The sequence below is a fragment of the Notolabrus celidotus genome, chromosome 8 (genome assembly GCF_009762535.1).
Source record: "Notolabrus celidotus isolate fNotCel1 chromosome 8, fNotCel1.pri, whole genome shotgun sequence".
NCBI classification, from domain to species: domain Eukaryota; kingdom Metazoa; phylum Chordata; class Actinopteri; order Labriformes; family Labridae; genus Notolabrus; species Notolabrus celidotus.
Genome location: NC_048279.1, coordinates 26,692,299 through 26,718,005, shown reverse-complemented (window position 1 = coordinate 26,718,005; position 25,707 = coordinate 26,692,299). Strand labels below are relative to the sequence as shown.

Below are 25,707 nucleotides of genomic sequence, written 5' to 3'. Positions count from 1 at the left end.
TTTTGAACAATTAATGCTGAAATAATATATAAATACATGTATTCTATTGTTAATTTGAAAGAGCAAACTTGACATTTAAGACATCGGACAGCACAAACACTTTAAATTCCAATATATAATCTGCATTTTTTGCAAAATAAATCATGGAACCTGTTAACTTTTTTGTATTAAATGATAGAGAAATATCATCCAATATAAAATTGGACATTTTTTAAAATAATGACCCATAATAATTGGTAAAATTGACAAATACACCCCATGGACTTGAAATGTACCCCTAATTATAGAACCACTCATGTGTGTAATACATACGTGATGATAAATCAGTCGTATAATCAAACACTGAGTAAATGCATTGAACAAATCAATTATTGAACAAGCCAGAACTTCCTTCAGTTAAACAAATAAAAAACTGAAATAATTGTTTTTGGAGCCAAGGAAGAAAGGTTAAAGGTTACTGCTCAGCTCCAATCTGCACAGATGAAATGTTCAAACCAAGCCAGAAACCTTGGTGTAGTCATAGACTCAGACCTTAATTTCAGCAGCCACATTAAGACAATTACAAAGTCAGCCTACTATCACCTTAAGAATATATCAAGGATTAAAGGACTTATGTCTCAGCAGGATGCAGAAAAACTCGTCCATGCATTTACCTTTAGCAGACTAGACTACTGTAACAGGGTCTTTACAGGAATCACTACAAAGTCCATCAGACGACTGCAGCTCATACAGAATGCTGCTGCTCGAGTCTTACCAAGGACCAAAAAAATAGACCACATCACTCCAGTTCTTAGATCTCTACACTGGCTTCCTGTCTGTCAGATAATAGACTTTAAAATTCTGCTGATGGTTTATAAAGCACTGAATGGTTTAGGCCCAAAACACATTGCTGATCTGCTACTACTTTATGAACCACCTCGACCTCTGAGGTCATCAGGTACTGGTCTGCTTTCAGTCCCTAGAGTCAGAACGAAACATGGTGAAGCAGCGTTCAGTCATTATGCACCACATATCTGGAACACACTCCCTGAAAGATGTAGGTCCACTCCAACTCTCATCTCTTTGAAATCAAAGATTAAGACTTTTTTTATTTGCCACTGCCTTCCTATCTTAGATTATTTTAACCCACTTTAAATTAAAATTTGAATGTAATTTTTAATATATTTCTAATTTTCCTTTTCTTTTCTGTTTTATTATATTTGTAATTTTAATTATGTTCTTTTATGCCTGTCTGAATGTCTCCAATGCTTTTAATATTTTAATGTAAAGCACATTGAATTGCCCTCGTGTATGAAATGCGCTATACAAATAAAGCTACCTTGCCTTGCCTTGCCTAAGCATATGCATGGTTAAAGTGCGTTACTGTGCATGCCGTTGCATGTGCAAGCTCTTATTCAGAAAACTATAACCGGAAACTACATTTTCATTATATCAATGTTGACAAGAGCTGCAGATGATGTGAAGCAAACACTTCTTTGGGAAAAACGACTCAACCTCCTTTACGTCATGAGACTTTCCGCGCTAAATACTGCTTCTATAAAAATACTTCAAAGGCGTTTATTGGAAATATGAATTTTAAACTCGTGTGTGCGAGTTTTGTGACTGAATCACATGAGGATCTCAGCATTCGCACTGTTTTTTCGCTCAGACAGGAGGCGGTTGGAGGGGGCATGTATTAACGGGTCTGTATTTTGTACGTCCACCCGGTGACACAGGAAGTAGTTTGCAGCTTTTGTATTTTGTGGGATAATGAAGGTAAACCACAGGTCACCGTAGACTGAGAGTGGACAGGGAGATAAACAAGGACGCACAAGCTAAAATGCCTTTAAACGAGTAAAACATGTTGTTTACGAGGATATGCAGACTGCTTCCTACTGTGTCACTGGCTTTACCAAGGTGAGTAATACACCATAATCATGACAGATACTTCAAATTATTGTCATGAAGTTGTCTGACTTATTTTAACTTTTTAAAACTAAGTGGCATAAAATGTCTCATCCATCTTTCTCATTTGACGAAACTCTTGTAGCAATCATTGCTCTCTTTAACCTGTTATTGTAAGCCTAATGTAGTTCATGTGAGGACCACCATGACTATTGTGAAAACAGTTTCTGGGATTTACACACCATTGTTGTAATTCATAATGACACAGCATTGGCTTTCACTTGACACCTCCCATTCCCCGTCTGTCGGACACACACGCCCGCATGCGGGCTTCCTGGTTATGGCAATTTTAATCCAGCTAACTCGGACACAATCCTCCAGCTGCTTCCTCCTCCTCAGAAAGCAACTTTTCTCGTCTTTTCGCAGACACGTAGTTATCCGCAGAAGCATGGCCTCAGACCCAGCGGTGACCGAGACCACCCGGTTTGACTTCCTGGTGATCGGCGGCGGGTCTGGAGGTCTGGCCGGGGCTCGGAGGGCGTCAGAGCTCGGTGCATCCACCGCCGTCATCGAGAGTCACAAACTCGGAGGTACCTGCGTGAGTAAAAATACAATCAAACACTGTTATCCTTCCCAACCTCTGTCACTGCACTGTGGCCTCTGCTGCTTTAACACGCATGTCGGTTGCCAGGTTCACTGCGAAACCTCGGGACTCCTTTTGTGGAAGTTTATTGTTTACAACAAACACTGTTTGAATTTTGAAGCGTCTCTGCTGATGAGCACTCCCCTAACCATGATATACTGAAGCATTACAAAGCAAGGATACAGCTAATCAGAATCTGCTTATGGATTTTTTTAAAAATCTAAAAGTAGTTTAGTAATCTCTACCACCAGATTTGTCAGTGCTTGGTTTTAGTTTAGTTTTTATAAGTAGTGTTAATGTTAGTTTTCTTACTACAGGATACTTCTCTGGGCTGAGATCTTTAAAGAGCAAGATCAAGTGTCTTAAGAAAAATGCTCAACATCATACCATAATCAAATTATTCAAAAGTTAAAGATAAACAACCACCCACAGGAGGCTCAGCAGAAATATGGCAGTGTAAAAATAGTAATAATAGTAGTTGATAGGATTTGTTATTTCTTTTTTTGGGTACTCAAAGTCGCTTTACAGAAAGTGCAAAAAATAAAGCAAATAAATAAAACAGAACATAGACAGAGCTGGGGTGTGTGTAGAGAGTAAAGAGTACGCATGCCACGTGTGTATGAAGCACATTGACAAAGACTAAACTAAATACAATTTAACTACAATTTAATTTTACTTAATTTAATCGGCTAAAACATAGATTACAGTTATAATTGTTCATTCTTTGTAAATCCTCATTCATATTTTGTTTCAGTGAATAAAACAGTTGTCTTCGGTTTTCGTTACATTGTAAGTTTTAGAAAAAGCCTTATAAATATAAGTGCTCTTATTCTTCATTCAACAGAAGGGAAGTTGAAAATGAGAAGTGATATTTCTGCAGATTTTTCTGTTGCTTCATGGCTAGACAAAGTGCTTGTCACAACTGCTGCAATCAATTAGGAAGTAAAGTGATATTGTGTGCACAGACCATATTACAAGGGCCTAATCAAAATCTATCATTTGAAGACTAGATTGCTCTTTTTTTTAAGCTTTGGTGTAAAGTTTATTTCCATGTGATAACTAAGTGACTTCTTATTCTCAAGTATCGTGATTATGTGCTCAGCTAATTGAAATAAAATGATTATCAGTTTAATAACTTTGAAACCACATGTAATAAGGAGCTAACAAAACAATTAACAAAAGATTTTATTTTCATATCTGGAAACTTTTTCTTGAAAAAAAAGCCACCGTGTCAAACAGGTCTTGTAAGGCTTCATGTGTTTTTTTGCATACCTAAACCATTTTGCGATATTGATCTCAGCCGTTTAATGCAGCGCTTCTTTTTCATAGTGTGTTACAAGTCTAAACTTTGAGATTATTTCTTTATGTGAAGTCTTAGTCTTTTTTCCTAATGCCTGCTGAGTCTGGAGTTTAGTTTTCTTTTTAAAGTCTTAAGTGCTATCTAAATAGAGTGCTGTCCTCCGTATAATTTTCTTTCTGACTTGATGTGTGCTTGAATCATCTTAGTGACACTTACATTTGCTCGTGTGCTCTGTTTTTATCATTTCTAGGTCAATGTTGGCTGTGTCCCAAAGAAGGTAAAGTCTTCATTCATTCTTATTCTATTAAATTTAAACTCTGTGCAGTAACGTGTTCACAAGCATCAAACTTGACGTTGAATCCGCTTTCTTCCTTGTTCCTCTCCGTACAGGTTATGTGGAATGCTGCCGTTCATGCCGAATTTCTGCACGATCACGGTGATTACGGCTATGATGTTGGAAATGCCCGTTTCAGTTGGGAGTAAGTATCACTTACACAAGTGTCTGCCGGTGTCTTTTTTCACTCTTTTGTGCAACAGTGTGCCATGTTGAAACCTGTGCTGTTTGTTCCTGACACAAAAAGGTATCTATTTCATGGCACTATTTCTCAATCTGTGGTGTTTTTTTGTTGCTTCACCTCAGCCCACCTCTCTATGAACAGAAATATAAAGTGAACACTGAAGTTTTTGTCCTTGTTCAATGTAAGTCAGACTGTTAGAGATAAGCCTGGGGAAGGAGTGGCCGTCTGCAGCACCAGAAATCTATTAATCACTGTACACTGGGTTGGAGGTCATATTAAGGTGTGGTTGTATGGAGTTAATGTGAAAGTTTGCCCCTGTATTCGTACTTCCACTGTGTGAACAATACAGGTATGAGGAGCGTTTCTGTCTTCTATCAACACCATCAAGATGCAGCATATGGTGCAAACGATATCACTTAAAACATGTATGAAACATGTAGATTTAATGCTATCGCAGGCTGTAGCCATGTTGTGGCATTATAATACACTGAGTTTTTACTATTTGGACCTGCCAGTGTTCTTTGCAGCAGTTTTGGTAATCCATTCAGACAGACTGAGGGATGCTTTTTCCCTTTCGATTACCAACAATAATATACTCAAACTTCTAGTTACAAAAAATGGTGTGTTTAATATTTTTTGAAGATTTTATTATCCCCTTTATGTGAAGTGGAAAAAGTATAATGTAGTGATCTAAAGGAGATCTCTGAGTGTTTATCTGTACTGAGTCTGAGAACAGCAACACAAGAACATGATGACTCAAATGTTTGTGTTTCTGCTGGGAGTGTTTAGAAAAGCAGGAAATGTTTTTTCATGGCTGCCTCTATCATACTTTATCACTGAGGTGGAACGCTTTGCAACAGACTTGTGTGCTAATGGTGACCCATTTGCATCCATGTAGAAAGCAGGAGATTGTTGTCAGGGATGCAAACCAGTTCTGTGTTTGTAGTTCACAAAATGGAAATATACTCATGAACTTTTAATGTCACGCTCTCATCTGACTGAATCACTGTGTATTGATTCTATGCAGTAGTCCAAAAGAGAGTGTTACTCATACTTGTACCTTCAAAAATGGCTTTATTATTTTTTGTTTATTTTAAATTTGATATTCTTTTCAAGTATTTCTTTTTTAACATACCTTGTTCCTCAAGGTTATTATTATACCAACACAATGTGATCCAGCTCTTCTCACATTTTTTTTTACACGGTTGATTTCACTGTATCTGTGTCCTGGTTAAACATTTACATCGGCTTATAATGACCTGTTTGATGATTAATTAAAAGCACAGCTGGATTTTCTGTCTTTGAACATCACTGTCAGTGTACTGAGAATAAACAAATAAATAAACTTCTTTATCCTGAAATACGATACGAGATACATCAAGATCCTGGAGAACAACCTAAATTAACTCTTTATCACCAGGAAACAGAGAAAATAAAACACGTTGATGGTGTTGCACTACTTTCGTAGTCAGTGAATGTTCCTTTCATGTATTTCTTAAATCATATTTTTTTTAAGACAGTCTTCTTTTGACTCTCTTCTTTAAAATGTTCTTAAATTGAACATGCCATGTAAACAAAGTGTAGGGAGGTTCTTCCATTTGTATAAAAATGATCTCTTATCCTTGATCTGACTTCTTGTTTTTGCAGAGCCCTCAAGGCCAAAAGGGACAATTATGTTAGCCACCTAAATCGCATTTATCGCAACAATCTTGACAAAGTAAGTTCATATTTATAACTTCTGTGTTATTACATGTGTCTGTGTTTATGTTTTGTTTCTAAACATCTGCACTAGAAAAATAATTCACTAATGTATTTAGTTTGTTTGCAGAGCTTTAAAGTCAAAGACAGTATTTGGATGGAAAATAAAGATGTCTGCTCTGTTTCAGGCTAAAATCCAAACAATTCATGGTCATGCCAGGTTTACAAATGATCCTGAGCCCACTGTTGAGGTCAATGGAAGAAAGTATACAGCTCCTCACATCCTCATCGCCACTGGAGGGCAGCCTTCTGTTTTGAGTGAATCTGAAGTTCCAGGTTAGAGACACTGTACAAAAATGCTCTTTTTCCTGAGCTAATTAATAATATGAGAAGTAATGTGCTAAATGTGTTGATTTATCATTTCAGGTGCAAATCTGGGGATGACCAGTGATGGCTTTTTTGAGATTGAGACTCTGCCAAAGTAAGCAGTTTACTCGGTGTCTGTAGTGTATGTTTGTAAGTTGTTTTTAAGTTTGTGCTCATGGTTGAACTCTTTTTCTTCTAACAGGCGCAGTGTGATCGTGGGTGCAGGTTATATTGCAGTCGAGCTGGCAGGCATCCTTTGCACCCTTGGGTCTAAAACATCCCTCATCATTCGACAGACAGGAGTAAGAACCACACAGAACCACAGCATCTGCTTAGAGAGGATTTTAAAGAAGTGAAGTGTGAGAACTCCATGTCCTCTCGTATCCTCTCTGCAGGTTTTGAGGAACTTTGACAGCCTCATAAGCACAAACTGCACCAAAGAACTGCAGAACGCGGGTGTAGATCTGTGGAAGAACTCTCAGGTGAAATCTGTGAGAAAAACGGACAGAGGGCTGGAGGTGACGCTCGTCACTAAAGACCCAGAGAAGAAGAGCGAAGAGGAGAAGGTCAGAACCATCCAGGACGTGGATTGTCTCCTCTGGGCCATCGGCAGGCAGCCCAACACCTCTGGACTGAACATCGGAGAGATGGTAATAGTCTGCTGTGCTTAGACAGACATTCATATGCACAGATTTTTTTTTCTACGCTACATTTTTGGGCTTTTATGTCTTTATGCAGAGAGGATAAGACAGTGGATAGAGCAGGGAACAGGGAGAGAGTGGGGAGTGACGTGTGAGAAAGGGGCCACAGGTCTGAAATGAACGCTTGAGGATTTTAGCCTCTGCACATCTTCACTACAATGCTAAACTGGCACCCAATCATGTGCAGAGTTGGTAACATACAGCAAAGAATTAAATGATTTTCCTAGAAAAAAAAAATTATAGATGAGCATTTCATTTAGCCAATATAAAAAAGTAAGCCAAGTTTATTTGGTATATTTCACAGAACGAGGTCACAAGGTGCTTCACAAAATCTTATATTTATAATAGACGCAACAACAATGATGACAATAAATTGAACCAAAAGCGCAGAAAAGAAGTACAGCCATTAAAAAATATATTATATATTAAGGAAATAGAAGATACTTTTAGTGGAGTACTGTATTGTGATGTTTCATCTGTTTTCAGGGTGTGGATACAGATGAAAAAGGCCACATCATCGTGGACGAGTTTCAGAACACCAGCAGACCAGGGATCTACGCAGTAGGGGATGTTTGTGGCAGAGCTCTCCTCACACCTGGTTAGAGTTTATTATTTTGTTTTTGTATCCAGAAAATGTATATTCACAATGGTTAGGTGGAAAGGTGACTTTTGGTGTTATATAAAGCACATTTTTAGAGCTTATGAGTCAAACATATTATGTTTTCAGTTTATGTTTTTCAACTCTACCTAATGAGATCCTGCAACAGCCACCTGACTTTGTTCTTGTTTTTCTAGTTTTAGAACAAAATGTTTTTTGTTCATTTGTATGCACAGCAATATTTTCTTCTAGACATTGTGTGATGTGTTTTTTATGCAGTTGCCATAGCTGCTGGAAGAAAGCTGGCACACAGACTGTTTGAAGGCAAGAAAGACTCCAAGTTGGATTACTCCTGTATCCCCACAGTGGTGTTCAGCCACCCACCCATCGGGACAGTGGGCCTCACAGAAGGTTTGGAGTGATCTCATAACCAAAGTCAATCCTGCCTATGATTTAGGTCCCTTGCATGTCCAGTGTACCTGGAATAAAGCTTAAGGAGAAACCATCTCATAACTGTATAAAAGTGTTATCTTGTTTAAATAATAATCCTATCCCAGGTTAGTTCAGTAGGACAACATTCACTGGTTTTCATATTTTTGTCACAGAGGAGGCGATTAAATCCAGAGGGAAGGATAACGTGAAGGTCTACAGGACTTCTTTCACCCCCATGTATCATGCCATCACGAGCAGGAAGAGTCAGTGTGTCATGAAACTGGTGTGTGTGGGCAAAGAGGAGAAGGTAGGAGTCAGCAATTCTCTACACTTTTTACTGCTGATGGAAAAATGTTATAAAAACTTTTTTTTCACACATCTAAAAACAAATACCTCAGTTATTTTAACCATAATAGATTTTATGAATCCTAAAGGCATTAGCTGTTACTTTCATTATTTCGTGATGCACAAAAATTAATCTCACGGGGCTCTTGGAAAATTGTGAAACCTCCTAGAATCCTAATCAGTCATTAATAACAAATCCTAAGAAACATTTTTAAGAGAAAAACAACAGCATCAGTGGTTAAATGATTTTAATACCGCATACAGCGTCACCTTGTGGCAGCTTTTAAGCTGTATCAGTAACACACTGAACTTGTGCTAATTCATCTCAATTCAAGCATACATCAGATAGTTTAATTGGAACTAAATTACATAGAAAATAAATGCATAAATACAAATATAATATGTTTTAATGAGCTCTAACGACTTGAACTTTAGGGCTTTGTTGTTACTGTTTATTTTCCTCTGCAGCTTAACTTGGACAAAATTAATCTACGATCCAAACAAGGCATCACCAACAATTGTTAAAAGTAAAATAGTGAAAGCTTCTCCTCAGATGCCCAGTCTCCCATTAATGCTGTAATCAGCTCTCCTGCAGAGAGATGTGTTTTTATTATTAAAGGTACACAGAAAGGAGGCATTGCACAAGGCATATCTTTGTTTCCAGGGCCTTTTATTTCTCATCTCAGTCTCCTCTGTATATGACACATGAAGGAGCTTAAATAAGGTTTCGTGTTCTCAGGAGTGTTTTGTCCCTCAATATGTCTTTATGTCAACAAAGGATTTTAATATTCATCATGTCTGCACAAGCCTACTAATGCCTACTGACGTAATGGTGAAACCTACGCTTTCAAATTTGCAGGGTTTTTAAAAAATCTTGATGTCTGATATCCTAAATGGACAGAAACACCGTTTCAGCTGTATTTGAAATGTAAATCTTCCTTAGTTCTTTTCCAGTTTCACCTGCTAATCTTGCCCAGTCTCTTACAATATAACTGCAACCCTGCCCAGAACAAAGTACTGTCAGAAAACATCAGTCTTTCCAGTTTTAGCATGCCCATCCTTTTCTTAAACTGGATTCTCTCTCCTTCTCTCTCTGTTGAGATCACAGTGGATACATATTAGTGAATAGTTTATTATTGATGCTACCTTTGTCCAACTTTGTGTCCTGGATTTCAGTTCATGTCTATTTCTGTCTCTGTACATGGAGGGGCATGTGAAACTGAAGTAGGGTTCCTTGTATGTGCATGCATAACAAGCTAATAAACAGATTCTGGTTCTGATCCTTGGGTTTGTCTCCACCTGTGTATGCTTTCAAAACCCCAACAAATATTCAAAGGGCTTCAAAGTCATCTAGGAGTGAGGGACTGTAATTACAACAAAGACTAACTTTAAAACACAGTTCCAGTATATAAAAGTTCACATGGTCTTTGGAAGCATTTTTATGGTTGAATCTTGAAACAGGAATTGTACAGTGATTTTCTGAATTGTCTGTCCTTCTCAGGTGGTCGGTCTGCACATGCAGGGCCTGGGCTGTGATGAGATGCTGCAGGGCTTCTCTGTGGCCATTAAAATGGGTGCTACCAAAGCAGACTTTGACAAGACTGTTGCCATTCACCCCACCTCATCTGAAGAGTTTGTCACAATGCGCTAATGCAAACACACACCCCATGCTTTTCTAGACACCCAGACCAACATACCAGGGCAGAGTCTCTCTTCTGAATCACTCTCATCAGCTTGACGACTTGCTTTCTACAACTACATGCTTCTATTTTCTCTTATTTAGTGACCTTATTTGTGCGCAGTGTTTTTATTTTTTTAATGGACCAAGACTGAATTATGGCCTTCCAAAACTGTACTGTGGGTCTTGATTATTGATTGAATATTTCAGATTCCATTTTGATGATTGTGAAATGGAAGTGATTGATCTGCAGGTATTTTTGTCAAGTGATTGCACAGGAAGTCAAAAGACCTCCCTCCTAGTGTATGTGTTTGATTTGTCAGTCATTTGTTAGATTAATATCATAATCACTGCTTCTATTTAAGGCGCCTATTTACAAACAATGCAAGGTCCTAATGCATATACTGTACTGTCCTAAGATTCAATAAACCTACAGGTTCTTTCTTAAATATTGTCTTTTAATTCTGTAGCCTTTTTGTAACACTCTACTACTGGTGGCCTTCTATATTTTCTCCCCAGTGGATTTGGTGTGCAAGGAAAAAAGTACCTTTCATATTTAAATAAAGGGAGCTGTATTCAAGCTTACACCTGCAATAAGAGAAAGTCTCCTCTCAGCTCAAGGCCAAAAAAATTTCAGCAAGGTTCTTTTTGTTGTTTTTTCATAATTGCAACCCTAATGTGTTCACTAGTGTAGCAGCCCTTGCTGTACACTACTACAGGATGAGACAAGTGGCTGTACCTAAGCACAACTTTGATTGGTCTGCATTTGATTTTTAATTTTCTGATACTGCTTCAATCTAGCTCAGAAGGTAATTGTGCTTTCTCTACTCAGCAATGTTTACTCTATGTAAATTTAACAAATTGTTGATTTGCACAAGTAGCCAACACATAATAAATGAATAAATAAAACACTGTTTGATAACCATAAAACACCAGTAACCTGCTGCTCAGCTGTTAATGATTGACATAAATAATCCAGTCATATACTGCAAATTATATTACCATTTTGAGTGCCGCTCTGCCCCCTGATATAATTAGGTGGACTAAGCCCAATAATATTGTAATATTATAGGTAAAATTACCCATTTAACCTGAGAAAACAGTCTCCATCAACTTAAGCACTTGATAAAAGTTACTAAGTTTATAGATTATCATTTGGATCTGTTGTGGTTGCTTTTCTTGAGTGTATGTGATGAAGTCTGTAGTCTAGAGACTTCTAAACGTAAACTAAAAACTTATTTATTCAGTCTGGCTTTTATGTAGGGTTTAACAATTTTATTACATACCTTTTACTGTTATATTGATTTAAATGTTACTTAATTATTTTACTGATTTTAACTGCTTATTTTATCCATTCATTCATTAATTTATTCAGAAATTTATTTATTTTAATTTATCTACTCAGTTTTATTGACATATTAAACATTAATTTTATGTTCCACTCTAATCCTTACCGCCTTTTTAAATGTTTTTATTTTAACTATTTATATTCTTAATATTAATTTGACGCTTTAACTTATTTTAATTACAAATATTGTATTGTTGTTGGTGTGCATAAGTTTCTATTTTAAATCCTTTTTTTATTTAAATATGTCTGGTCATTTTAATTCTGCTTTCTTGTTTTCAATGGCTGTAAAGCACTTTGGGTTGCATCTGACTTGTGTGAATTGATGATAGTCTGTCCCCAGCAGTTCACCGGCAGACCCCTGACAGCAAATGACCTTGTTTGTACATCATCCCACAGAATATCGCGATAGCAGTAGGATAACAGTGATACAAGAGCAACTCTCGCGAGAAAACAGTCACAACGTCACTGGTGTGTCACAGGTCACGTGTGTGTGTTTGTAGCACCTACTGTACGTCCATAGCTGCGGTACCATCAGTCTGTCATAGATTCTCGAAATGGATACAGATTATGCAGAACATAACTCACCATAGAAAGGTACTGGATTTTCAAAGTAACCTCATGTAATTGTCCTCTCACGTGGGTTGTTGTTTGTGTAATAGTTTGTTTAAATGTTACTCAGCACTTGTTACTTACGGAGGATAACGCAGTTAGCATCCGATGTTAGCTAGCTAGCTTAGCTAAGTTTGTTTCCCCATAGACTGCATGTCTGTAGCCGGGTTAGCGTTAGCCGGCTGGCAAAGGCATTAGTTGACAAGTCAAGTGATAATCAATGACAGTCCTTTCTCATGTACATGATTACCTTCTAAGTTGAATATTTGTGTGTAGCTGTATGAATGTGGGTTGGTGAAACAGCCAGGTATAGAGGGGCTGTGTTTTGCCCTTTACCTGTTTGCATTGGGTTAAGTTGACAGCTATAACACAGCAGTGACCGGGCCATCTCTGACTCCGCATAGCAAGCTCCTGCACTTCAGTTCACCGAGGATGTTTCCCAGCCTGGCCCACAGACCATGGCATGTCTTCTGCAGGGTCTCCTTGCAGCACAGGGCTCCCTTATCTCAGCGGTCCCCGAAGTTCCCCCAGCCGAGCTACGGTGAGGAGGAGCACACCAAGGGGCTTTCATTTGCTTTGCTTTTGACTGTGGTGTTTGTTTTCTTGTGTGACCAAGCCAAACAACCATCAATGCTTTCTGTTGTACAGGTTGGCAGAGTGGAGGCATTCACAGTTTATGGTTTAGCTTTCCAGACTGCCGCGCCACCTCTCTAGGGTTAGGAAAGGTGCATTACTACTCTACCTCTGGCAATGGTAAAGATGGTCCTCCAAAATCAGCTGCCGGTGAAGCCCCATCAGCAGAGAAGATCTTGTCAGCTGCACCAGGTGATCATCTTAAGAGTTTACTCATATGGCAGAAATTTTTAAATGTATTATATCTTGACTCGACTTGTACCTGGAGTGTGTATGTGTATTATTTTCCTCATGAGAAATGCAAGCATCAGGAAACAACTCTGGTAACTTGAGTGTGATTTAACAATTTGCTCTCATAGGGTCATTACCTAAAGGGCTGACCAAAGCTGAGACAATTCAAGTAAAAGGTAAAACATTTACGCATGTCAGCATCAAAAACACATTGTAAACCAGATCTGGTATTGAACTCTTGGGAGCAGATTACTCTGCATTATAACCCTCTTCTGTTGCAGTCCGGGCGGTCCTGAAGAAAAGGGAATATGGAGCCAAGTACACTCAGAACAACTTTATCACTGCAGTCAGAGCTATGAATGAGTTCTGCCTTAAACCAAGGTAACTTCTGTTTCCGGAGTCACTGTAATATACAGTTGTGCTCAAAAGTTTACATACCCTGGGAGAATTTATGATTTCTTGGGTAGTTTCTGTGCTTCACCCAACCACTAACCATGAGTGAAGATAAAATGTTTCTCTTATCATTCATATTCACTGAAAAATGGCCCAAAAAATGACCAATTCTGCCAGGGTATGTAAACTTATGAACACAACTGTATATACTTGATTCATTAGCAACACTACACTTTATGATGGCATAAAATATAATTATCTTGCCATACTATATTATGTTATATAACATTACTATTGTTTACTACAACATACAGTCATATTATACCCATATTTATTTATTTTATTAATCTGTCATTACCAGCCATAATCACACCATGTCAACCTGTCACTAATGAAACATTTTTAATACTACCTATAATAAAAATGAAGTCTATTTAATCCATTTGTAACATTTCTATTTCTCTTAATTGTATTCTATCTTTATCTATTTTTATTTTTACTTATTCTATTTTATTAATATGAACTTTTTCTTGATTGTACTTATGTCTGGGTTGCTGCAACAACTGAATTTCCCCCCCGGTGGATCAATAAAGTAATATCTTATCTTACATTGCAAAGCTGATAGACGTTATTAAATGTGTGTCTGTTGAGTCGATGCTCACTGAGACACCGGCAGACCACAACCTAAATTCCTTTGAATTAACTGTCTGCATGCTGTTGTGATTATCCGATGTTACTCTGTTAACATCGTTTATCACAGGACTTCCTAACATCTTTCTCCCTCCCATTTTCGCTGACAGTGATCTAGAGCAGCTTCGGAAGATCAGAAGGCGCAGCCCCCATGACGACACAGAGGCTTTCACTGTGTTCCTGCGATCTGACGTGGAGGCCAAGTTAGTTCAATGCAGATTACACCAACATAGGAAAAAATAATAGCTAAATCCAATCATTTTCATTAATGTGTTATTTACCTTACCTTGATTAATTTATTTCTCTCTATGACCATTAGAGCGATTGACGTTTGGGGAAGCCATGAAGCTTTGGCCAGGGAGAGAAATCTCAGGAAAGAAGTGGAGAGAGAGTACCAAGAGAGTAGGTTTAAACTTGTTCCCTGGCTGGATTTGGATGAAGTGAACATTTAATAATACACAATAAGACTCAGGAAGAGTTTCATTATGTTGACTTTGTGGCAGACGGATTGAGAACAGGATCAACACAACTCTCATATTTATTTTTTACTATAAATCAATCTCTTCACATTGCTACTACTATTAAATGAATCATTACATCACTAATTATATGACATGTCCTGCTACTGTGAAAGAAAGCAACAACCCTTGTGTAAAACAGAGAAATGTACTGCTTTAGGAAACGATCTGCTGACTATGTCTTTGCTCTGAGAATTTCCTAGGCAGCTAATAGTGACACCAGAAAGTTACAGATCAAGACCAAGAAACATTCCCACACAGAATCCTCACTTTGTTTGTTTCACTCAAGCGTCTATGTGTATTAAACTAATAAGATATGATGTATTCACTTGCACGTTTTACTGTCAGTTCTTTTTACCTGCAGAAAAAGTCATGTTAGGATTCGGGCACTAAGCTAAGCAAGCCCAGAGACAGATGACTTCATTCTTATATTTAGTAAACAACATTCAGAGTGCCTCATTTAACCCTTCCACTGAGGACAAAGATGTTCGACTATCTTTTCAATCTTAGACTGAAACTGACTTAGATTTTTTCATTAGTAAGAATTTTCTGAATATTTGCACAGTGTGTTTAAAACACTCACCTGAATGTAACAAAACAGTGTCTTAACCTTTTTGTCTTGTTTGCTCGTCTCTAGATATATTTCGGAATCAACAGCTGTTGAAGGAGTACAAAGACTTTTGGGGAAACACTAAGGTATGCGTGTTTTATCTTTATATGTTTTGGCTTTTTGCCTTTATTGGAGAGGACAGCTGAAGAGAGAGAGGGGATGTGGGGAGTAGAGCGTTGGGAAAGACATGCAGCAAAGAGTCGGATCAGTGATTGTGCCATTACAACTATAAACCCTGTATATGGGGCACTCGCTTCAACCACGAGGCTAACTGGTGCCCTGTAAGCATTATGATCAATCATCCAAATCATTTATCATGTAAGAAAATAAGAAATAAGGCTCACCATGCCCAAGTTGCCTAAGTGTTGAATGTGTGAGCCCCAGAGTTCACAGCATCTATATGACAATGTCATTCTGTGTTGCATTCAGGCCCCCCCTGCTGTGTGGGTGTGGTTGTTTTTTTCAGTGACCATTATACTGTGCTGCTCTACTCTGGCATGTCATGGTATATTCTATACTCTACTAGCAGGTTGTTTGTTCCCACAGTATGCTTTAGGGAATAACATTAACTGCATAGGGGTGTCTTTGATACACAGATTATCTTTATATACAGTGTGTATAACTGACACCAGATGAACTGACTGACAATAAAAAAACTCACTCTTTCATAGAAAAACTTGTCAATACTCCTTAAAAACTGTCCTGACTTCTTCTCTTTGCCTCAAAAAGCCTCGATCAGGGAAGAGGGGGACTTTTCTTCAAGGGCCAGGGAAGGTGGTCATGGTCGCTATCTGCATGTAAGTTTACATACTCTCCCCGTCTCCACAGTTTTTAATGCTGTTTGATTTAACTGTGGAGCTTTCTGACTTCACCTAGCTTGAGCGCACGCAGTGGGAGGTTTTGGGTTATGGAGGAACCAGGAGTCTGTTCTCTGCAGGGTTCCTCCATACAGTATTTAGTAAAAATGTGGCTAACATTGAAACTGAATGAAAACATGGAGTAGGTTTAACACATCACGATACAGCTACAGACTACATGTGGACTATTTCTGTATTTAAGATGTACAGATGAGTAAATGTGAGGGACCTGGTCTCACAAGGCCTGTTAGTCTATTGGATTAGCATGATTGTGTTAGAGGACATGTGCAGTCACATGAACAGCAGAACGTTTCCTTCAGTGAATAAACTCAAAGACTGGCAGGACTCAATTAGGGAAGTTCTCAATCAGGAGATTATTCTGGAACATAAAATCAGGAATAATTGCTATAATACATCATATTGATAATAATATGTATTTATATTGAACTTTACAAAACAAGAGTACTAAGTGCTTTACAAATAAGAAAGAAACTAAAAGACAATGAAAGATCAATTTGAGGAAGAAAAATAAAAGGAAATAGAAAAAATGTTGGATGAATTTAAAAAAAATAAAGATAAAAAAAAATAAAGAATTAGAAAAATAGCAAATAAAATAATACAATTACACTGCCTGAGTAAGAAGTAAAACCTCTTGATTAAAATACACTCGGGTGCCATAATGCACAATAGTTTGATAATGCAAAATTTGAATGATGTTTATATTGTATATTTAATGTAACATCAGAAAAATATGTAAAACATGAACTTTCATCGGGTATGCTTTCTTTTTAGGATTTGTACAAGCTAACTTCAGAACTGCTCTTTACCAATACGTTTGTCTGTATAACTCATGCACTCATTTCTTTCTCTCCAGCAATGGTCTGAATTTCTTCTTCAAGCTCCTGGCCTGGGTCTACACTGGATCAGCCAGCATGTTCTCTGAAGCCATCCACTCCCTGGCCGACACCTGTAACCAGGCTCTGCTCGCCCTGGGGATCAGCCAGTCGGTCCGCAACCCTGACGCTGGGCACCCGTAAGAACCATGACTCATTGTTGTGTTAATGATGAGAGGAACATGGGCACTCCTGAATTGTCAACATAACAAACAAGAGTAGAAGAATAGTGGACAAAAGAAGAAAAAAAAATAAGTATTAAGGGTCAAAGTAAAATCCCATCATGTCTTCTTCAGGTATGGCTTCTCCAACATGCGCTACATCGCATCCCTCATCAGTGGAGTGGGCATTTTCATGATGGGAGCAGGCCTCTCCTGGTACCATGGCATCATGGGATTGCTTCACCCTGAACCCATTGAATCATTGTTATGGGTATGCTTCTGTTTTCATTCTCAAACATATACCACAAGAGTATAATACAAAATGTTTTCATTATGAAAAGCTGAAATCACTCTCTGTGTTTCAGGCTTACTGTATCTTGGCAGGCTCGCTCGTGTCAGAAGGAGGTGTGTTATAAAATAGAATATCTTACTCTGATGAAGTTTTGACTGTGACTTTGTGTGGTAATATCTCTTTCTGTTTCAATTTCTCAGCCACGTTACTGGTTGCTGTCAACGAGATAAAGAAGAGCGCCCTCGTGCACGGGTTGTCTTTTTATGAATATGGTGTGTAAAACTCAAACATCATGTTAGTACTAGGGATGTAAGGATACAGTCAACCCATGATACGATTTGAATCACGATTTTTGGTTCACGATACAATTCGAATCCTGATTCTGCAACGATTTTCAAGAAAACTGGATTGAACTGAAAATTTAAATAACTGTTATTTTATTTCATTTCTCAGATATGGACAGTTGCAAAATATAATTTTTCTCTTATATTTCTTTGTAAAAAAAAAAAAGTAATCCTTTTTCATTTTTAAGGTGTTTTGTAACTCAAATAAAACCACTGCACACTAAAATCACCGTACAAAAGTACCTTGTTGGAAAGTTTCAGAACAATTATAGAGAAATGGAAAATGAACAATTCCCGAATGAAAGCATTAAATATTGAAACAAATATGGCAAATCTCATTAAATTAGGAATGTCAATTTCAAGTATTTTCTGTGATCGATCTTAGGAAATGTTAACAATCAACTATCAATTAATCATAAAAAAAAACTTGGACGTTTTCCATGACAAAAATAAGGTCCAATGCGTTTTTTTCCCCCTAAATCAAATTTTCCTTCACGACACGATGTATTTATATTAATGAATATCAACGTGAGGAGCAGGCTCATAATCTCCGCTGACCCATGGAGTCATGAAGTGAAGACTGGATTTACTGCAACAGGACAACTGAACAGAATCATATTTTGGACTTGCAGTGTCCAGTTTTCTGTCTACTCGTTCCTATTGAGAAAAAATAAGCATGTGAACGCTGTCATGTGTCAACTGGGAGCAAAACCGGGTCATAATCAGTCTGGCCGCAGAGAAGGAAAGCACTCGTGGAGACCTGTCACTCAGCTGCAGCCCCCAGCTGAGCGTCTCCGCTGGGTGCAGTCAGCTGATTCTGAAACATGCTTTAAACTTAGAACACCTCCACTCAGCAAGTGACGAGAGTGACTTAATTATGTTGAACAAGCGGAGTATAATGCAGAGAGCGCCTTCAGCTGTTCAAAAATAATATCCAGATACAAATTTTGTTGAATCAATTTTAATCCACCCTTATTTGTATCATTTTTTTACCATCTTGCGATATATCCTTACATCCCTATTTATTATACCCACACTTTATTTGTTGTGCAGTTTGCGCCTGATGAAAACAATGAAACAGTGGTGACTGGCTTCAGGTTTTCTAGCCTTTTGTCATATAAACTGCAGGTAAAAATGCCATAAAATGCTTCATTGAAATGGCTGACATCACATTAGATAGCATTGCACTTCGAACACTATACACTCACATGTCTCGATGTTCTGTTCTAATGTGATCAGGTAATAAATCTAGCAGCAGTTTCACATGGTTGAACGTTACCTCAGAGGTGAAATGAACCCAGGTGTTTTCTGTCATTGAACACACACAGGGTCATTCAGGCCAAATCACTTTGCATATTGTGAGGGGAAGTTTGATACCTGATATACAAACGGCTGCCAGAGACACAGATTGGTGTAACGTGGATACATGTGGCTTAAAAATTTAGATGTAAATGTGTTCTTCTGTTTTATGTGTGCAGTCATGCAGAGTCGAGACCCAAGCACCAACGTAGTGCTGCTGGAGGATGCTGCTGCTGTTATAGGAGTCATCATGGCTGCTGGCTGTATGGGGCTCACCTCTCTTACAGGTAAACAACGACACTGTGGCTGCAATCACACTGCAAACTTCAGTGCACAGATTCAGATAACATTTTTTCACCACGTCACAGTTATCTCTGCATAACCCAGAGTAGCTCTTCAATACAGAGTATATTAAAGGAGAACACTTGGCATTGACAGTCATTAGCGGTATCAAAAATTCTATATAACAAGTGAATCAAGTTGCTATCCTGCTGTAACTAGATAAATACTTTGAGGTGCAATGCGCATGGTGGATTAAGATGAAATAAGACTGAGTCTTATCCTGTCTTGTTGATGGTTCTCTGTAAATAATTTAACATAGAGTACAGTCTAGACCTGCTCTGTTTGTAAAAGCGTCTCGAGATAACGTTTGTTGTGATTTGGCGCTATACAAATAAAGATCGATCAATTAATATCAGCGCCTCTCCAATATTCCAGGATTGTTTTGGAAACAGGAGGATTTGTTACAACAAATTAAAGTGAGCTAAATCAAAATTTAAGGATTAGCTTTGGGCTGTTTACATATTAAATAATAAAATATAAAAAGAAACCTATCTTAGTCGCATAAATAAAGGCCATTTTTGTCTTTGGTCTGAAGGGGCCTATTAAGACATTGTTTACCATTTCCTTTACAACACCTACAGGGAAAAATATCAGTTTGGATCTAATCTGTTGTCCTAAGTCATGCAGTTAATGAGCCTGCTCTTTATTACCTCTTTATATCTGCCATTTATTGTTCTTTTATTTATGTGCTGAATCACTCTCAATGGCTCCATTATTCTCTTTAAATGTTTGTAATAACCAAAAGTATTGTTTTGTCCCCTCTTTCCGTTTACCTGTGGGGTTCCAGGGAACCCATATTACGACAGTTTAGGTTCTCTTGGCGTTGGAACGTTGCTAGGCGCCGTGTCAGCCTTCCTTATCTACACCAACACAGAGGCTCTGCTGGGGCGCTCCATACAGGCGGAGCGTGTGCAGAGGCTTACAGAGTTCCTCGAGAACGACCCCGCTGTGAGGTCAGAGAACGAGCACAGTCACACTCACACACACATGCACACACTTCCATGAAACATGCAGCAGGACTTGATATTACATGTGAATCCAAATAATCCTGAGTCATGATCCAAACACTATCATGTGAGCACATGTTTGGTGTGGACTAATGTAAGTGGACAACACTGGAGCTTAAAATAGATCTGGTCTTACTGGTCTTTACATGCAACCATCTGTGGTCACACAGAGGGGTGGAAACGTAGTTCACAAACCTTGTTTGGCGACATGAACAGTCAGATTTTCATCCAATTTTGTTGTGCAGTTAACTCCATCACATCTTGAAGAGGTTGATACACTATAAAGACTTGTGCTGTTGCAGATTTCCACTATAATAAAAGCTCAAGTTGGGATTTTTTGCCTGCCTCCCCTGAAGATTTCATGGTATGTTGTGTGTCATTACACGCAGGGCCATCCATGATGTGAAGGCGACTGACATGGGTCTGAGTAAAGTGCGCTTCAAGGCTGAAGTGGACTTTGATGGCCGAGTTGTGACGCGGTCTTATCTGGAGAAACAAGACATTGACCAAATCCTCACTGTGAGTCCTTTTTCCTCACATCTTCATATACATATTTTCAGAATGTGCCGTTTCACCATATGAAAGAAAGGTCCTCCCACTGGTGGCCACATTATCTTGTTCAGGTTTATTTTGGACAAGCTAGAGTACACTCGTAGAACATATTAAGTTAAGTGCAGGATTTTGAGAATTTAATAATTTAAAGTTACTCCAAGAAGTAACATTAAATAAGCAGCATTGAAGGTGTGCAGTGGGCCCTTGGGAAATATTTGAAAGTGAATCTATCAGACCTACTTTACACAGGAAAAGTAAGCACATGGAGAAAAAACATTCAAGATTTTGCACACATTTTCAATACTTAAATTTATATTCTTTTTTTTTTTAAGTTATATTTTTGGCCTTCTGCCTTTATTTGATAGGACAGCTGAAGAGAGACAGGAAATGTGGGGAGTAGAGATTGAGGGAAGACATGCAGGAAATGGTCGACTGGCCGAGAATCAAGCCGGTGACCCCTATGACGAGGACTTTAGCCTCTGTATGTGGGGCGCTTAGACCACTAGGCCACCAGAGCCCGTCATTTTGTATATTTACTTTCAAATTTTTCAAGTGTAGTTTAAACTTAGTCTATAGATAGATAGATAGATAGATAGATAGATAGATAGATAGATAGATAGATAGATAGATAGATAGATAGATAGAGTGAGCAAGAACAAAGGGGCACGAGCAGACCCTGTTTGTCCTACTTTTTATCTTTCTAGTTACTGGCATGATTTTGAACATTCTCGATCCTGGATGTGTGGAACACAAAACATGATTATCTGGTACTGTGCAGAGGCTTAGGTTGTATCTGTCACTCAAGATTGAGGTGCAGTTGGAGGGAACAAAAGTTGTGAATGAATATTTGCAGTAGAAATCTGATCCAACCAAACCAACAGGTTTTTTTTTGTTTGAGCTTGTTAAACAAAAGAAATCCCTGTTAGTGACTAAAATCAAACATCAAGCGTGTATGCTTGTTCCTCTCTGCAGGACATCCAGCAGGTGAAGACCCCAGAGGAGCTGGAGAACTTCATGCTGAAACATGGGGAGAACATCATTGACACCCTGGGTGCGGAGGTGGACCGCCTGGAGAAAGAACTCAAGGTATTCAGTAACAGTTAAAGTTGTCTGGTCGATGTTACAACATGTCTTGAAACTCCTTTTTCAACCACTGCAAGATAATTATTCCATGTACTAATTTTGAGTAACGTCTTTAAATCTGACAACAGATATTGTTGTGCCTTTTGGATGACAGCAGGCATCTTTTGTAAACAGATACAGTTAAAAACATCAAAAAAGACACAGTGACATGAGTTGAATCAACAAATAGTTGTCTCATGGAAATGTTCTAGTGTACAGGCATCCATGCAACAGCCTAAACTCATGGAAACTCTGCATTTTAAATTATGATTGCCATTTCACTATTCATCAAGCTTTGGAAAGATCTTTTTATGGATCACATCCTTTTTTTTTATGACGCACCAAATGTGCGCCCAGTCTCCTCTGATATTGAGCCATGCTGTAGTAATGGTGCAGAATGTGGTTTGACATTGTTTTCCTGAGACATTCAAGGTCTCCCCTGAAAAAGTTATTGTCTGAATGGCAGCAAATGTTGCACCAAAAGCTGTAAATATTACACAGCAATAATGGTTCCTACCCAGACAGTAAGCTCTCCATGCCAAGGACACTTATGCATTCCCATACCATCAGAGATACTGGATTTTTGAACCAGCATTTATGGATGCGTACGGCAATGGTTTTTTGAGGTGATTTTGAGCCCATGCAGTTATTTCCACTACAAAGTAATGACTTTTTTTTTAAAGCAGTGTCTTCTTAGGGCCACAAGAATATAGCCATCCAGTATTACTCCTTCTTCTTGTTCATTTTTTATGGAGACACATCCTTTATTGGTATCATTTACTGGAGATGATGAAATCCCTGAATTATTTGCAAGTTCACTCTGAAGAACATTGTTCTGAAATTGTTGGACTACTTGCTCACCCAGTCTCTCACAGAGGGGCTTACCTCTTCCCATCTTTGCTTCTGATGGACTGTCTCTCTTGAATGCCCTTTATATGCCCAGTCATGTCACTATGCTGTTGCAAATTAACCAAATTAGTTAGGAGATGTCCCACCAGGTGTTTTTTTCAGTATTGCTGGTGGACCAACAGATCCTCACTTATTAATTAAAGTGTTCCATATGTGTCACTCTATGTGTAATGAATCAATCAATATAATAGGAGTTTCACTTTCTGAAATGAGTTACAATTTTTTTTTAACTTTTTCATGATATTCTAATTTTTTGAGCTGCACCTGCATGTAAACCTGTTTTTTTTTTTCGTCCACAGCAACGTAACCCAGAGGTTCGTCACGTAGACTTGGAGATTCTCTGAAACCTTTTGGCTCTCTGCTGGGGGGACATCATGCTGGAACAGGAAGAAACCTACAAGAGGAAAAGGTGAAAGGAGGGCCAAGCCTGCCTCTACAGTCTGCCTCTCATCCCGACCATCACAAAACACGCCACCCTCTCTGCCCAAGTCATCAAGTCTTACTGTAGATTAGTCCAACATACATACAAGGACAACGTTTGGACAATGATTGTTTTCTTTGTGTTGCTTGAGCTTCAGTTCCTCTAAGACTTCTACCTGCTAAACAGAGATCCACATTCAAGTGTACATTTCTGACTACAGACTTAAGACAGCCATTTATCTCTGAATATCTGTAACAGCTTAAACAGACACAAACACCTGTGACTGTAAGCGTTATAGGTGGAGCTCACATTCCATCTTGAATGTGTCTTTGGGGGGAAATCATGACAACTTAAAAAACAACAAAAATCTCAAAAACAGGACCAGTGTCATTTTCAAGACTTTACTTTATGCTTGAACCACAGTGATAGTGTTTCCTTCTTTAGTACAAAGGAAACCTGAGAGCTACATGTTCAAAAGAGACTTATTTAAAAAACAATAGTAGTTTTTTTTCTTTGTTTTAATGTAAAACTACAGCGTAATGCTGCAGCAGGCTCTCGAATGATAATTAGATTTTATTGCTATTACAGAAAAAAAATAATGTGATTGAATTACAGTTAAAGAGTGAGCTGAGGTTTAATACAATAGCACTTAATCAGCAGGAAGCTTTAGGATGCATTAATCTATATACAAGGTCAGATGAAAAAAAGTGAACATCTTAAAAGCCAAGAAGTGTCATACAGCTGTCAGCAGAAAAAAAAAAGTCATTATTAACTCATCCAGGATATCACCCTGTACAGTATGTGTACCAAACTATCAAGTGGATTATCTCCAGCTCAGTGTTTCTGCCGAATAATCTCTATAAACAAACAATGACTGTGTTTATGTTCTGCGTATTCGTCACAACTGAAGCATGGTCCACACCTGCCTGCTGAACTTGGTATTCTGTTTCAGGAGGTGGGCCGGCAGAGACATTTCATCTTAGGTATGGAGGGGGGGAGCTGTTGATATATATTTTTGAAGGTGTTAATAGTGTAATATTTTCCATTTGGTTATAACTATGTTGCCACTGCTGAAGGAGTTGGAATAAATTTGAAGTAATTTATTAAATTATTTTGCTTTCCTTTTTTTGTCACGTGGTTGGATTTATTTACGTTTTGGTCCTCCATGAGAACACACCTCTGTGTATATAGGTCAAAGTTATGAAAGACTCAGCTTTGGTTTGATCAAATTCTCGAGATGCTTGGGGGTTCTTGTTGGAGCCTCAAGGTTCCATCGGGAGGAAAAGCTGATTAAGAGCACTGTGACGCATCATGGACAGCACAAAAGGTAAGATTTCAAGTCGTAATTTCTGCATTGAGGGGCCTGTTTTTCTGTTTGAAGCTCAGATGCTTGACTGGAATGTTACCCCAAGTCCATTAGATGGTGCAGTTGTAAGGATGATAGAAAGGGGGTGCACTTGCCTGCACGCTGACGTCAATAAAAACAGTCATTTCCAACCAGTCTGCGCATTGACCGACCATTCAAAACATTACGCACAGCATCGCGGCTGGACCACGCTAGGCTACTCGACTGAAATAATTTTTTCGCCAAGCCACGGAGAGCGGAGACACTGCGGACAAAGCTCCACAGCAGGTTTTTCAGTCATTGAATGTTGTCTTCACATTTTGGGTGTTGCGCGCATATCAGTGTCATGTCTCGTCATACCATTCCCCAGTCAGTTGTGCCAGTACCTCTGCCCATCGTGTTTCCTTTTCATGTCTCCCCTCTTAAAAGAAAAGACTCGTTTGTGCACGATGAGAAAGAAATGCAGCCAGATATGTAGGGGCTGATTTGGAATCATTGTTATAAAGGAGACATGCCTCGAGACGCGCCTGTCACTAAACAGATCCTTTGTCATGCTGCAGCCTCTTGTGCATCACATCGTTAAATTCAGCGTCATTCATTCATGTGTTTCTGTTAAAAAGCTGCATTTTCTTGTATGATTTGTCGACGCTTTCCCTTTTTTTCCTCTTAATATTTTTGTCTCCAGCAGCCCACAGATGGGGGCGCAGTAAACCTGCACAGTTGGGGTCTCAGATTTTTCATGCAACCTCCCCTCCATCACCACAAGCCTGTGGCAACAAAAACCCAAACCCCATTACTCTTCGGTGCGGAATTGAATTAAAGCAACGAGATGTAGTGCAGAAATGTGATCACCTCTCATTGCACATGCAGAAAAACCTCATTAACCTTCTCCATCTTTACGCGTCGTGTGCGCGCGCGTGTGTGTGTGTGTTTGTGTGTCTTTGCTATTTTTATGAATAATCGATATG

General features: G+C 38.6%; 2 protein-coding genes across 6 annotated transcripts; both read left to right on the top strand.

Moving 5' to 3' along the window:
* Positions 1-1,453: 1,453 nt before the first annotated feature.
* On the top strand, positions 1,454-10,612 carry gsr (glutathione reductase). 3 transcript variants are annotated; one of them, XM_034690508.1, is made up of 13 exons: positions 1,454-1,896; positions 2,311-2,482; positions 4,078-4,104; positions 4,218-4,306; positions 5,993-6,062; positions 6,232-6,379; positions 6,470-6,524; positions 6,612-6,711; positions 6,805-7,059; positions 7,597-7,708; positions 7,988-8,119; positions 8,314-8,447; positions 9,987-10,612. In XM_034690508.1, the coding sequence occupies exons 1-13, from the start codon at positions 1,841-1,843 to the stop codon at positions 10,134-10,136; spliced, it is 1,500 nt and encodes a 499-aa protein (XP_034546399.1). In that variant the 5' UTR covers positions 1,454-1,840; the 3' UTR covers positions 10,137-10,612. The 3 variants fall into 3 exon arrangements, with proteins under 3 accessions (XP_034546399.1, XP_034546398.1, XP_034546400.1); XM_034690507.1 differs by lacking the exon at positions 1,454-1,896 and having other exon boundaries at positions 2,167-2,482; XM_034690509.1 differs by lacking the exon at positions 1,454-1,896 and having other exon boundaries at positions 2,379-2,474.
* A 1,375-nt stretch (positions 10,613-11,987) lies between these two features.
* Positions 11,988-24,505, top strand: slc30a9 (solute carrier family 30 member 9). 3 transcript variants are annotated; one of them, XM_034690642.1, is made up of 18 exons: positions 11,988-12,105; positions 12,529-12,661; positions 12,769-12,945; positions 13,113-13,160; positions 13,266-13,365; positions 14,178-14,270; positions 14,387-14,469; positions 15,223-15,281; positions 15,925-15,992; positions 16,927-17,085; positions 17,242-17,377; positions 17,472-17,511; positions 17,599-17,670; positions 19,221-19,328; positions 20,171-20,336; positions 20,780-20,909; positions 21,915-22,028; positions 23,273-24,505. In XM_034690642.1, the coding sequence occupies exons 1-18, from the start codon at positions 12,079-12,081 to the stop codon at positions 23,315-23,317; spliced, it is 1,758 nt and encodes a 585-aa protein (XP_034546533.1). In that variant the 5' UTR covers positions 11,988-12,078; the 3' UTR covers positions 23,318-24,505. The 3 variants fall into 3 exon arrangements, with proteins under 3 accessions (XP_034546533.1, XP_034546534.1, XP_034546535.1); XM_034690643.1 differs by having other exon boundaries at positions 12,525-12,661; XM_034690644.1 differs by having other exon boundaries at positions 12,476-12,661.
* Positions 24,506-25,707: the final 1,202 nt, after the last annotated feature.

What these genes read in the sequence shown, in the direction of transcription:
- slc30a9 (XM_034690642.1), top strand. Translation starts at nt 12,079, where the DNA reads ATGCAGAACATAACTCACCATAGAAAG. An exon ending in ACTTTTGGGGAAACACTAAG is followed by an intron (nt 15,282 to 15,924) that starts GTATGCGTGTTT and finishes TGCCTCAAAAAG; the next exon opens with CCTCGATCAGGGAAGAGGGG. An exon ending in GGGGCTCACCTCTCTTACAG is followed by an intron (nt 19,329 to 20,170) that starts GTAAACAACGAC and finishes GTGGGGTTCCAG; the next exon opens with GGAACCCATATTACGACAGT.
- gsr (XM_034690507.1), top strand. Translation starts at nt 2,225, where the DNA reads ATGGCAATTTTAATCCAGCTAACTCGGACACAATCCTCCAGCTGCTTC. An exon ending in ATCGCAACAATCTTGACAAA is followed by an intron (nt 6,063 to 6,231) that starts GTAAGTTCATAT and finishes GCTCTGTTTCAG; the next exon opens with GCTAAAATCCAAACAATTCA. An exon ending in GAGATTGAGACTCTGCCAAA is followed by an intron (nt 6,525 to 6,611) that starts GTAAGCAGTTTA and finishes TTCTTCTAACAG; the next exon opens with GCGCAGTGTGATCGTGGGTG.